The following is a 13,708-nucleotide window of genomic DNA, read 5'->3' as shown; positions in this document are numbered from 1 at the left end:
TTTATGCTAATGATCAAATCTCAGGAACACGCACCTCCTCATGAACAAGTGGGATTCACCTGGTTGAAACAAGCAATTTTATGAAGTCTGTGCAGTTAAAGAGAACTTGGTGAATCAGACTTAGAACACTCGTACAAGCAAACCTCCCAGAAAGAGAGAGAGAGATTTAGGATAAGAATACCAAAGGCTTTTTCTAGGATGCCCCTAAAATATTGTGCAAGTCATGTATCTGAATTTGTTTCACCTCATACGCACACAGATCAAACAAACTGCATATGCTGAGAGTAAATGCGCACTCTACAGGTCAAACAAGGTAAGGTAAGTAGGTGAGCTATGTACAAATTAAATGTGTCTTGAACAAGGCACTTGGCTGCATGTAAGAAACACGTAGATATAAACATGGCCATCTCTCAGGCCCAGTATGGAAGCTACAGTGCGAGGCTAACCTTTCCTCAGCAGGCCGGGTGGCTGTCTGTTTGGGGGGCACCTTCCTGCGCTGGTGAGCTCCTTCCAGCTCCCCCTGAGGGAAGATACCCTCCATCAAGTCCATGGTGGTCTTCATCTTGCTCTGGTCCAGAATATCAGCTAGTGATTTATCCTTCCCCATGATGTCCCTGGCCAGCTCCTCTCTCTTCTGGTCCTCCTCACACTGTCCTGTGGTTATGTCTGCGGGCTGCGGTGGCTGCTGACTGTTAGAGTTGATGTAATCTTTAACAGTACTCATGTACGCGTCTCTCTGGGGCTTTGGGTCTGTCTCAGCAGCCGGTGTACTGTCGGGCTCCCTCTGCCGAGTAAAGGCACAGAAGACTGAGTCCTGCCCTGCAGCTCCCAGGCTGCCGAGCCTGGTTACACCAGGATCCTCAGCCTCAACCGCAGGGGGGTCACTGTGCTGCAAAAATGGACAATTCTCCTTCTCTGTGACCCCGTCTGAGTGGACAATCCTGATGGGCACTTTCTTCACTGCGGGATTTTGGTTTTCTATCACATGCTCCATCCTGAAATATCAGAGAAAGAAAGAGAGAGAAATAATCTTAAAAACAGAAGCAAGAATTTTCTTTGAGTTTTTCTTTGAAAATCTCTTGTTGCAGTTATTCCAGCCATACACTGATTTAAAGTTTCACTGCACGATGGCAACTGAGATTTTTTCCATGCCCAGTACACTGAAATATCCAAGACATCTGGAGTCCTCCCACTACTTTGGTTCCTACTAGCTGTAATAATCTCGCTGTACAGTCATAAGTTCACTACAGATGATACCAATTAGTTCTGAATCAAGAAGATGAACAACAGGGGCATTTAGACTACATTTTCGGCATTTAGCTAAATTATGCCTAGACCGCCAGTGGCTTTTATAGAAATGTGGAGAATCCCTCTTATTTACTGCGGCTTGATAGCACTCACATGTTGATTCTACAAAGGCAGTGACTCTCAATAAGCTCCTTTGTACATGTAGCATAAAGACACGATAAGTAGAGGAGTTACAGTCACTGTGTTCTGACTAAACTGGGTGGTAGCTTAACAGCTGCAGCAATATTGTGCACTTTTGAATAAATCTCTCCCTTCTGATAAAACAAAAAAAGTTTACCTGTTTGAGTCTTCATCCTGTAGAGAGACCGGTGGCTTGTCACTGAGTCTCTGTGGGGAAAACTGTGGCGAGGGAGAGCGCTGCCGCTCCATAGTGGCCAGCCCTGAAGGTCTGTGTGAGGAAGCTGGGGGAGAGGAGGCAGGCTGAGGATTGGATGTTGATAGATGATGTTCTGCCCCTTGTCCTTTGTCCACAAGTCCTTTGCCCTGCTCAGAATCTCTCTTTGCAGAGTGGGTGGGGACAAAGGCGGAGTTAGGGTCAGCGTTAGGAGAGCAGTGGGTGAAGATTTCACTCTGGGAACCGGTGAAGGACTCGTGGGAGTCGACCTCTGGGCATCTGGGTGGGGGAGGCTTCTCCAGTGCAGAGGGCTTCCTCCTCGGCCCAGATGGCGGCTCAGTGTGGCTGTGGTCCTCAGGCTGAGGGAGGGCAGACTCTGTGAGACTATGAGAGATAGATGTGGGTCTGTGGTTAACAGTGGCAGGGGCAGGTCTGTGTCTGCAGTCGGGGTTGGTTCCTATCATGGGCGGAGAGGGTGGCGCTGAGTAATGTTCAAACTCCACAGGCTTTTCTCGCACTTTACAGTCACCGGGCCCTCTGTCAGAGAACCTGAGGAACACAATAGAAAGCTTTTAATTACACACTGTTCAACAGCCAGGCAGCATGGACTATCATCTGCAGCTCAATCAAATAATACACTGTGGCAGAGGCCTTGTTCGTCTTTCCAGCAGCCACTATGATTATGCCAGCATGACAAGACACAAGTCTCCCTCTCTTCTGCAAGCCTCCTCCCTGGTAACTGTTCAGCTGGCAGCCTGAAGAGGAATATTTCAGTTCCCACAAGTCAGCATAGAGGAATAAATAATCCTCCAGTGCAAAAAAAGCAAGACTGGATCACTTTTTCCTGCCTGATTCACATTTACATTTTAACTCTTTGCAGGTAAAGGTAGACATGGAAGAAGAACAATATTTGGAGATGACAGGAATCATTAGAGGCCCGATGAAGGAGTTGAAGTGATCATATACTAAGGTTTGAACCAGCCATAACTCAAAGCTCTTACAAGCTGTGACAAGTTACCCAATGAACAACTGTTGTCGCAGCTTACACCCTGCCTTATGCCTCAGCTCTGCATAGTGTAAGAAAGTTACCTCGCAGAAACAGGAAACATGATTCCAGCAATATTGCTGCAGTATCCGATAGGAGGGATATGTGTTCCCATGATGTAGCTATTCAACCAATGATGCATTTTTATGTAAGAAAATATTATTTAGGCTGACTTTTTGAGCAATAGGGATTCACAACACTAACAAAAAGTAACACAGTTATCTGTGTCTATATGACAAAGCATTTCTTAAGTATTGTTGCCCGTCAAAGGTGCCCCAAACATTAAGACTTTTTTTCTCTGATCCTTTCACTGTGTACACACTCCTACACTATTCTTTGTAAAATAGCCGACAAGAAATAAATTCTGGTTGTTTTCCATCTTTACAAATATAAAGCCATGGCAGCATTAGCTACAATATAAGTAGACTAGGATCAAATACAGTATATTTCCATAATTGCAAAAAATAAATTAATACACAAACTCACCCTATGTGACGTTTTACTGCTGTCATTTCCATAGAAGAGAGGTAAAAGCGAGCGTGCTGTGTGTCTGCCGGCTCTCTGTGACAGAAGCCACCTTAAGGTACCTCTTTACACTTGTGTCAGTAACACTATCTGGGTGGAGCATGCCTCACTTAGCTCATCTCCCAGACTTTTCAATGACAATGACATCCTCTGTACTATTGTAATGCAAACACGAGTGTCAGATAGTGTGGATCCTACAGTGAGGTTGCTTAATACGAGATACTCTACACCCTTCAATGAGTTTCACCTGTGGGGGTTTAGATAATGCCTAAACACTCCAGAATAACTGGTTACAAACCATGAAGTCATCTTGACCACGTCACTATACATAGTTTAAGAATGATTCTAAGTGAGTGGAGCAAAGGAGAATAATGTATCAAAAATATTGGTTATTAAACACTACTAAAAATTGGCATTAGAAAAAAAACGCTCACAACGCAAAGATCAAGTACATTGCATAAACCTCCATTACAAAGCATGAAACTTTTTCAAACTTGGAAAGCTCCTCCAGAGCCACAGAAAACATTATACAACTATTTTCTCAGCCTGAGTAGTACTCTCTATGAGGATTAAACTGAACTCCATGTGTAAAAGTGGTGGAGGGCCCCTTTAATACAATACAATAAAAGTTTGTCTAGACACAGCTGGCTTCTACTCAATTGGAGAAATACTAAATAATTTAAGGACTAAATTTATAAATAAAGGAAGGAACACTAGCGAGCTGAACAGGCACCACGGGTGACATTATACTTTAACATTAATAATATTTCAACTGTTTTCATACGACAGGAGTTCATACGGGATCATCAACGGATCACATGAAATCATCAACGTTACCTGTAAACACTTCTACCCTGCCTATAAAACAAACAGTCGCTCAGGAGGGAAGTTTAATCCAATGTGACCAAACCACTTTACACACAGAGAGCTTCATATTATTGTGAAGGTCATTTAAACCCTCTTCCAGGCTTAAACAATTCACGACAAAGTTATTATTATAGGTTAGCCTGCAATTAGCTACTTAGACCCACTTACTGTGATAAACTGAATTTTCCATAATTCCTTTTCTTTCAGGCACAAAGGCAAAATAAGAGTCTGTAGCCATGCTAGCAGCTCTGTGAGGCTGTACTTGAGCTAAATGTTAATGTCAGAATGCTAACATGCTCACAATGACAATGCTAACATGCTGATATTTAGCAGATATAATGTTTACCATGTTCACCATCTTAGTTTAGCATGTCAGCAAGCTAACACTTGCTAATTAGCTGTATAGCTAAGGCTTGGTGGGAATGTCACTAGTGTTTTGGACAAATGAAAAGTTTGACCTGATGATGGCAATAGATGAAAAGTTATGGGATCACTTAAGTTATTAGAGTTTATCCGGAGGTGAACATGAATTTCATGGTAATCCATTCAGCAGTTGTCGAGACATTTCACTCAAAACCACAAATGTGAACCTCACTGTGGTGCTAGAGGAAAAGTCAGAGGATCACCAAAGTCAAAAGCCTTCATCCTCTGGGGATCGTGAACGTCTGTACAAAATTTCATGACAATTCATCCAGTAGTTGTTAAGATATTTCAGTCTGGACCCAAGTGGTCGACCCATTGAAAGACTGACATTGCCATCCATAGAGCCATCCATAGAGCCATCCATAGAGCCATGCCGCTAGCGTGGCTAAAAATCCAATTATGCAAAGTAACAGATCCTATTGATGATAATTTCATGCCTTCAGGCTGGCCCCCTGAACTCAGGTCCCCATTAGACTCTGACAGAAGGCTGAAGAGACACTTCCTCACTGTCACAGACATGGTCAGATTCCTTGCCTACACAAGTAAGCCTCCACTAAACGACACAAAGCACAGCCAGAGAGACGGCTTATGTTGTCACAGCTGCACCAAGACAGTGCCACTGGTATGGCTTGACAGATTATAAAGACTTCACTGTTCCTCCACAAGCTTACTGCCCTCTTTCACTGATAAAGCTCAGGAGTAGAAAATATCACACTAAATATGCTGATAGAATGTTCAAGACACCAGTACAAGAGCAAAATAATAAATAAAAAAGGGTCAGATAGAGCACTGTCCATTATAGTGTTAGCATTCAGTTTCAGTTTACCCATTGATGACAAATAATAATACTTACTCCCTCTGAGATCACTTAAGATCACCCAAGAGGCAATCCATAGAGTCAAATATTAAATTCAAAAACACTGATATTTTTGCTTTTGTATACTGTACTGCATACTGGAGACAAAAAGTAGTTCCCACTGCCAAAGACATTGGTGTACTAGCAGGTTACATCAAATGAAATTTACTCACCCCGTAGCAGTATTAAGCGGTTCAGCAGGTTTACTCTCCGTCTGGGAATATTCTGTCTCAGACTTTCTTGCAGGAACTTGAATAATCTGTAAATAAAGTTGAACAAACGCAGTGTCCGTAATGCAAAACCTTAAAAACAATCTACAAAGAAGAGGCTGCCAGTTAGCCAAAAAGCCAAGTTCTTGTCTATTGTTAATTATCCCCACCAACTCATGTTGCAGCTTCCTGGTTTTTCCAACAGTGAAAAGAAAATCAGCAGGTTGATGCCCATCTCTCTTCCTTAAGCTGAGGGTGTGTCATTATGAACAAACATGGATTAATATTTGACTTGACTCTTTCCTTTGTTCCTTTCACTTCAGTCAGTATGTTTGTCTTAATGAGATGTAAAGCCACCTCGAGGGTTTCATACAGTTGCAACATTTAAGTCACTAAGGCCAATTTACAACCAAGAGACCTCTCATTATTTTGGATCATTCCAATAAAACGTTTGTTCAAGTCATTTTGAGATCACAAACAATCACACTTTGTGCCTTACCTGTCCATAGATGTCAGCTGAAGGAGATGATCGGGATCTCTCATGGAAACAGGTGGTTTTGGTTCTCTCCTCTGGTCCTGGATCCAGGATGTTATCAGCAGACAGGTACCGTCCGGAGGCTCTTGGTTCTGCGGAATTTTTCTGTACATTCCACCTTGCCTCATACTCAGCGAAAGTGCCCAGTCTTTGCTGGTCTAGGATGGACAGATTGTGTGCAGAGTAAGGACCTCCCTGGATCTCTTCAGTGTATTCTCTGGTCCTGATGCCTTTAATTGTGTCCTCTGTTTCACTGTTTGTGGAAAGATCTCGGGCCTTGGTCTCTGTGGGGTTCTCAGTATAGCTCTGAGGGGGAATGTGATTGGGGAAAGCTGGTTTCCCATTTCCTTTGAACAGCTTCTGTTGGTCTAGTGAGGAGCGTGAATTTTCATTGTGAGGGAGATCTTCCTTCACCCCAACTTCATGGATTTTGTCTGGTTCAGAGAAAGACCGTACCTTCTTTTCTGCAGGAAAACGCTTTCGACCACCAATGCGAGTTACTTGACCCCCGGCAAGCCCTGATTTACTTATTACAGACTCTGAGACAGTTGGCAGAGGGGTGACATCTTTACGGGCCAGCGCTGAGGATGGGTAGTTAGGTAAGGCCTCCGCTGCAGGGTTCTCCAGTAAGACAGGCTCCAGGTCTTTTCTCCTGAAAGACGTAGCCTTGAGCACCCTTGCTTGTGCTTCCTTCAGATTAACCTTGTAGGTGTTGGTGAAGGAGCCATCTGCAGCGGTTGGGGCGGTGTTTTCAGGGGACTTCCAGATATCCTGATCGTCTTCAGTTTCACCCTCAGTACCAGGAAGGGTAGCTGCACTCTTACTTTTCTGCAGCTTGGCTATTCTCATCTGGATTTCATTCCTTAACGTGGTGGCAAAACGGTCACTGCGTCTCACCTGCTTGCTTTCAAGAGACTCCTCAGAGTTTGCGTCTTGGCCTGCGGCATCCATGGATAGAGAGTGAAGCATGGGGGTTGCCTGGGGGCAGATCTTGTTGCTCACTTGGCTGTGATGTCTGAGGTCTTGGGGTAATTCTCTATGTTGTAGTGGCAGAGACCTCCGCTGTTCAGCGTGTCTGCTAGGAGGATAACTCATGAACTGAGCTTCTGCATTTTGTATGTTGTGGCCTCTCTGGCTTCCCCTATCATCAGAGCTGGATTTAGGTACAGAGGTTTCTAGTACAGTAGTAACTTGGTGCTTGCTGTATCCATTGCTGTCTTTTCTGTGCGAGGAGTGTTGTTGCTGTTGGGGCAAATGATACTTCAATTTGGTGACTGGGCTAAGAGAGTTCTGCTCATTTCCAGTCTGTGCCAGGTCTACGCCTGTGACACTCTTCCTGTCCTCTGATTTTCCTGACAAAGGCTGGGGGTTAGGCTGCGTGGGCTGACATGTTGTGACACAGTAGTATCGACTATGTCCACTGCTTTCAGTGTTTTGGTCAGTGCCTGTGGTAGATAGGGAGGTGCTTAAGTTCCTTCTCTGGTTCTGACCAAAGTGTTGTGCAGAACCATTGGTAGGCAGTTCCTGCATGCTACAATAGTAGCCAACTACGTTCTGTGGCTTTGGTACAGACGTAGCATAGGGCTGAGAATAAAAAGTGCTTTTGTCACTATGGTGTCTTTGATGGTAGGGTTGGCCTTGCCGAACGTCACTACTGGACAGGGAGTACTGCTTGTTTGAGCTGAACTGGTTATGATTCGATTTATCAGATGAAGTGTAAAAAGTGTCCCTGTCATTTTTCGGGGATAGGCTGTGGCGATTTTCAGTCGAAGTCTTACAGGAGACATGTGATTCAGGTCCTTCAGGGTGAGCTATAACGAGCCCCCTTTCATGTACCTTAGTTGCAGCAAAACTGTCACTGCGTGCAGGTGGAGGTGGAGGGGGAGGAGAGGGGGAAGCGGTCTTCTTTTTTTCAGGGACATGCCAAACAGGTCCATAGCTTGTTCTACTTGAAGTGGAATGGCGGGATCCAGCCGAGTCCTCAGGCTGTGGACCCTCGCAGCCTATGCTAACTCCTGGCATCTGGAAGTACGCCACCCTATCGTCCTGTTTGACTCCCTCGATCAAGCTCTGGCTGTTTCTGCCATTGTTGTGCTTTCCTCCTGCATCCCACTGACTGAATTTATAGAGCATGTTCTCTGTCGAGGCACCATTGCTCTTTGAGAGGGTATAGTCTGGTGTGCCAGAGCTGGTGGAGAAGGAGCTGTAGGCTGAGTCTCGTTTCCCTCCTCCAAGATGCTCCATACTGTTGTTGGATTTGGCGGGTGACAGCTGACCGGCAGGGTATGGGTGTGAGACATGTTCTAGACTGTCCATACTGCCAAGAGAGCTGAACTGGTCGGACACTCTGCGCAGGTTTGTCTGCTCCCAGCCAGAGGAGAGATCAGTTGAGGATGAGCTGGAGGTTAAAGCAAAGGACCAAGTGTGAAAATACTAATATAATAATATTATGATATCTAGCTCTATACAGTTATTATAACCGATAATGGCATTCACGTTTAGATCTAATTAATTACCAGCTTTTTGGCCACTGGAGAATACAGCAACATTAGCAAAGATAGCTTAAACACAGCTTAAAGCCTATTAAATGCATGTCTCTGTATTTACAATTCAGAATTTTGTTATTTATATAGAGGTATAGCATTGTCAATCAAATTAATCTTTACCATCTGAGCAAATGCACAAAATCTTTTTTAGAACATTGTTTATCTTTCAGAATGACAACTCAATAGTCAATTTCCATGGAAAACCAGACAGAACAGTTCGATTCAACCAACAGAAGAAGTGTCTGTAGTAGAACAACCCAAATATCTAACACTGAGACTCAAGAGGCAAACTTCAAGATCCAAGAGTTACCTTGCATCGTATCTGGTTTGCCAGACTGCCGTGGGTGGAGACTGTGTTTTGGCAGTCTCCGATTGGCTTTCGTTGAACTTGGTTGAGTGCCAGGAGTGAGGCCTGCTTATGGGTTCATTCCGCCTGCAGAGAGGGCAAAAATACAGACTGGATTAGAGCCCAGCCCCTTATGGAAAACAGTATGCGCTTGCAATAGCTAGTACTGCAACTCAACAAGTAAAACATTTACTTGTTTTACTGCATCTATATCGAGACAGTGATTTGCAGCATTTTTGATTTACACCAACATTCACAGATGGAAAGTGTTTAATCAAAAACCTTGTATAGTTGTCAGTTATGCTTATGAAACATACCCTTTAAAGCGATTCTTTCTGAATTGCATGTCCGGAAAAGGTGAACAGAACATATCAGCATAAAATGACATACACCAAATACAATTTAATTTCCTTATCAGTATAGACACAAAAACATGTGTATTGCATGCTGTACAAATGGGATGAATATCATTCATCTAATGACATGAACCACAAGACAATCCAAAGAGACATGCCAGTGAGTGCAGGTAATAAACCATAGGAGAGGGAGAGTTGCTATGAGAGGAATGAAGATGATATTACTACTAGACGAGTGATTAACATGATTATGGACACAGGGAGTGGAAAAAAGGGAATAGGTACTACTGATTACAATGAAGCCACAGAACCATACCTCATGGAACTTCGCAAAATCTTCGTAAGAAAGCTTCTTGCCACATGCACGTCATTCTCTGAGGGCATTTTCTGAGTTACAATATCCACCATTTTCATATTCCTGGGCAACAGGGGGAGGAACACACACACTAAGAGCTCACCAACAATTGACTGGACTCACAGCAGAAGACAGGACAAAGACCAACTGGCATTTAGACCGCTGGTTCTGATTGTTGAAAGTTTGTGCACACTATAGCACTGCAGAAAAGTGTGTTGGGGAGGTCAGTGTCTCAAAAACTCACCAGGACAAAGGTTCTTTAAATCTCCTCTGATCCAACTGAATTATCACAATGTTCTAAATCACAGGACAATAATGTGCAGTCTACAGAAGTATAAATGTCTGCTGATACATGGTGTTATAGCCCCCTCTCCTGGTCAAACTAATGCATTCTCATGATGTCACACAGTTTTGAGTGTCATGGAAGTTGAGAAATATGAGAAAACCCCTGTATGATGGACCTACAACACAGAAGACAATACCAGAGATAAACAGACACAGTTTTACTCATCTCTCAATAGGCTCGTTATCTAAACAGTACGTAGCTGAGGTGAGCTGGTTGTGCTCAGACTTTGCCATATGGTCCCAGGGGGAACACAAGCCCAGCATGGGGCAGGGGGCTTAACAGAACAGAGAATCTCTTACACAATCAGATCAGCCACATCACCCCTCAATCCAAGCTGTCGTCTGCCGCCCAGGCAGCCTTTCTATCCTCGAACTTACATTATCTGACAGGGACAAGGGACTTTGGTAGTCGTTAAGTACACTTGTAGTGATATTAATGTAGTTGTGTGTGTGCAATTTTTAAATGGGGAAGGTTATGGGGAAAACCAGGGCTCATTTATTTTACACAATTATATATTTTGTACTTGTATAAAATGGGTCAACAAACTAATTCAAGGCCTGTGTTCTAGTTGAGTTTATTTTGCATGGTATTTTCTCTTTGACTTATGGTAAGATTTTACACATCAGCTTCTGACATCTATCAAAGAAACATAAACTAAGTAGAATACTTTTCAAACGTCTGTAAATACTTGAATACTTGAATACTAGAATTTTTATTTTTATTTTCAGCCTCAGTCTAGTATTGTATGTTAGACCTCGGTAACTAGTTTTACTGAGAGGGAACTGTGAAACATTGGGGTTATAATGGTCAAGAATTTTAGACAAAGCTTTGCTTGCTTACGTTCTCATTGGACTCAAGACTTGCCCTACAAATCCATGAGGTCAAGAGGTCCTGCCCCCTCAGTCACCTTGTCTAAAGGCCTTGAATGAACTGATGACAAGAGGTCCACACAACAGTGTTGTTAAGATGGAGACCGGAAAACAAACTACTGGGTGAAATAAATAACATAAGCTATTATATTTGCACCCTACACGTAATTTATAGATTGCAGATTTTCAGATTGAGACAGAGATTTTATTAAGCTCAATAAAGTCAGACAATTCCACAAAATTAATTGTGGATTAAAGTTAAGGCCTATTTAGAGGACAAAGAAAAGCCAACATGGAGCTCAGTCTTCCTTGTCTTCTCACAGTCCGTGTTTCTAGGGCACTAGGAGCTAGCCACACATGGCGTCTGCTATTGGTATGCAAATGAGCCTGGTTTTATTAGGCCTATCGTCAGGGCTACAGCTGGGCCAGCACAGATATGCTAGGAAAGTGAATCAGTTGGCTGGAATGGGGGCAGGGGGAAAGTCTGTTTTCTGAGTGATCAGTTTAGAGCCCCATCTCACTTCAAATGTATCCGGTACCAACCAGTCCACATTCAAAAATAAAAAGCTCACATATGTATACAAAACCAAACAGACAACTTGTAAAACTTCAGGACAAATTAATGGCCAATTAACTCATAATACTTTATTCACATATTCACAGATGATTTTGTTTTACCTATAAGCCTTTTCCCTCAAAGATTAATTTGCATTTGGTTTGGAAATGCTAAATCTTGCTGATCATGGCTTAACCTAAATGATGGATGACCTCATACTGAATGATAAGACAAAAACAATTCCAACAATAACAGAGTATTTGGGTCATAAAACCTAGCAAAGAAGGCCCCAATATGTTCCCCAGATATTCACCGACATATAACAGGACAAAAAGCAGCAGGTATGATGGCCTTCAAACACAGAAGTCAAAAGTTTAAAATACAAAAAATGTTTAAAAACATAAAATAATGTTCATTTTGACTCACCAAACATCTGGATAAAGGAATTCAAAATGGACACAAAGAAGAAATGTGTTATCCGAAAGGCCATACAATAATATTAAACTGGAGCTCAATTTGGAAGTGAGACCAGTTGTACCCGTGTGCTGGTCAGGCACCACATTCCGCAGACACTTCAAAGACAAGGCAAATTAAAGAGACATGCAGGCCGTTGAGGTCTGAGCAACATCGCACATCTCTAACACTGATCCTCTACCTCCAAACACACTCCTACTAACAACTCAAAAACATAATAGTCAACACAGAATGGCCATGACTAAGTTCTCTGAGCAGAATTAGTTTAAACGAAGGGGAGATTTCCTTCAGGATTACGGAGGTTTTACCCCTGAGAGGGGGTGGAAGAGTGTACAGAGAAGGAGGAGGGCTATTGTCACAGCCAGTCCCCTTGGAGCATTCCCGTACCTTGCCTTGTCTCATTGGCTCCAAGGGGCTAATATGCTAATGATGGGATGAAATGCCGGACTCCTCTCTTCCTATCTCCCCTCTTGTGTGGCAGATATGCATTTCTACCATTACTATGGCAACAGGTTGCACTCTAGGGTGCAAGGGCACCCTGTTTCCTGAAAGCTTCGGGTAATGAGCATTACAACTGCCGGCAGGGATGTCAGCAACACATTGCAAATACAACTTAGTATTCAAAACTATGGCACATTTTGTTGTACTCATTATTTCAGGGCTTGTAAGTTGTAGTTAAAAATGTATGAACATAGTATTGGGTCTAGATTGCCACATTCACATTTTTTTCTTTGTTAACAGCTGTTACTCATATATAATATTTAGATTGAATTTAGTGGTTGGATTGAAAACATTACGACACAGTGGGCTCTGTTTAGTTTAAATGAAGAATAAGTATTAATGAACAGTGTGTCACTTCATTCTTACTTTGGTGCTATTTTATTGGAATTTCCACTTTCATTTTTTTACATTAAAATGTAATGTGTGGTCTTATGCCCTCTTGTTATGCATATGCTGGTGCGTACTAAGATTGACACATTTATTTATGGATTTCATTTTATGACAGTTTTTTAATTTACAAGGATGGTGCCAATGTCTGCCAGCTGGCTAAGTTTCAACTGCTGTCCTAAATCATTTCAAACCTGCTTTTAAATGGTATTTCTTGACAACAAAGCTGAGGCCAGGGGCCTGGGATTTTACAGTACAGGCTGGATTCTCATGTTCAAATTCTCCACTGACTTCCATAATAAAAAAAGAGACTTAATTTCTATCAAATAACTACTCATATTAGTTAGGATCTGGTTCTGTTTAGGAAATAATCAATGATACAAGAGTACCAACTGCTGTGCAGTTTGAATTAAATGGCCCAACAAGCACTTTCATTTGGAAATGGCTTCATGACTGTATAAATGACTTTGTACAACACCAGAATGCAATGTTAAGGAAAGTTGTCTGCAACATCTTTCTTATAAAAAACTAAAGTAATCCAAACTGATATGTCTATTCTTTTGCCAATTTAACTGTACAGATAGTTAAAGCTGTACAGACTATAGTTGTCTCAACAGCTGCCTTTAGATAACGACCATCCTAAATGACATAAATGGGGGAAAACACTCCTGCCTGAGTGACAAACGTGTTTCTCAAATCGTGCTCTGGCACACCAGGAAGAGGTCTGGTGAGAGGCAAGAAGATTAACAAAGAATGGTTGCAACCTAAAGCTGACAGGAAGGCAATAAAATTCACAGTGATCTATTGTGAGGAAAGCAATCAAGCATACACCACAAACAAGGTTTTCATTGTGAGGTACAGCGAATGCAT

The 13,708-nt window shown here is 42.5% G+C and overlaps 1 protein-coding gene across 9 annotated transcripts in view; it reads right to left on the bottom strand.

The window, feature by feature from the left end:
• shroom2a (shroom family member 2a) overlaps positions 1-13,708 on the bottom strand; it is a 34,438-nt gene that overhangs the window by 2,984 nt on the left and 17,746 nt on the right. For 3 of the 9 annotated variants that reach the window (XM_044198697.1, XM_044198703.1, XM_044198702.1), the window contains 7 exons: positions 9,667-9,768; positions 9,312-9,329; positions 8,959-9,081; positions 6,067-8,500; positions 5,532-5,617; positions 1,586-2,191; positions 447-995 (listed from right to left, as the gene is read on the bottom strand). In XM_044198697.1, the coding sequence (XP_044054632.1) occupies positions 447-995; positions 1,586-2,191; positions 5,532-5,617; positions 6,067-8,500; positions 8,959-9,081; positions 9,312-9,329; positions 9,667-9,768 (3,918 nt within the window). Of the gene's footprint in view, positions 1-446; positions 996-1,585; positions 2,192-3,173; positions 3,499-5,531; positions 5,618-6,066; positions 8,501-8,958; positions 9,082-9,311; positions 9,330-9,666; positions 9,769-11,902; positions 12,251-13,708 lie in introns of those variants that run through there. The other 6 variants (XM_044198700.1, XM_044198704.1, XM_044198698.1 and 3 more) reach the window with 6 other exon arrangements.

The sequence above is a fragment of the Siniperca chuatsi genome, linkage group LG6 (assembly GCF_020085105.1).
Source record: "Siniperca chuatsi isolate FFG_IHB_CAS linkage group LG6, ASM2008510v1, whole genome shotgun sequence".
NCBI classification, from domain to species: domain Eukaryota; kingdom Metazoa; phylum Chordata; class Actinopteri; order Centrarchiformes; family Sinipercidae; genus Siniperca; species Siniperca chuatsi.
The sequence above is the reverse complement of the archived record's forward strand: the minus strand, read 5'-3'. Positions and strand labels throughout refer to the sequence as shown.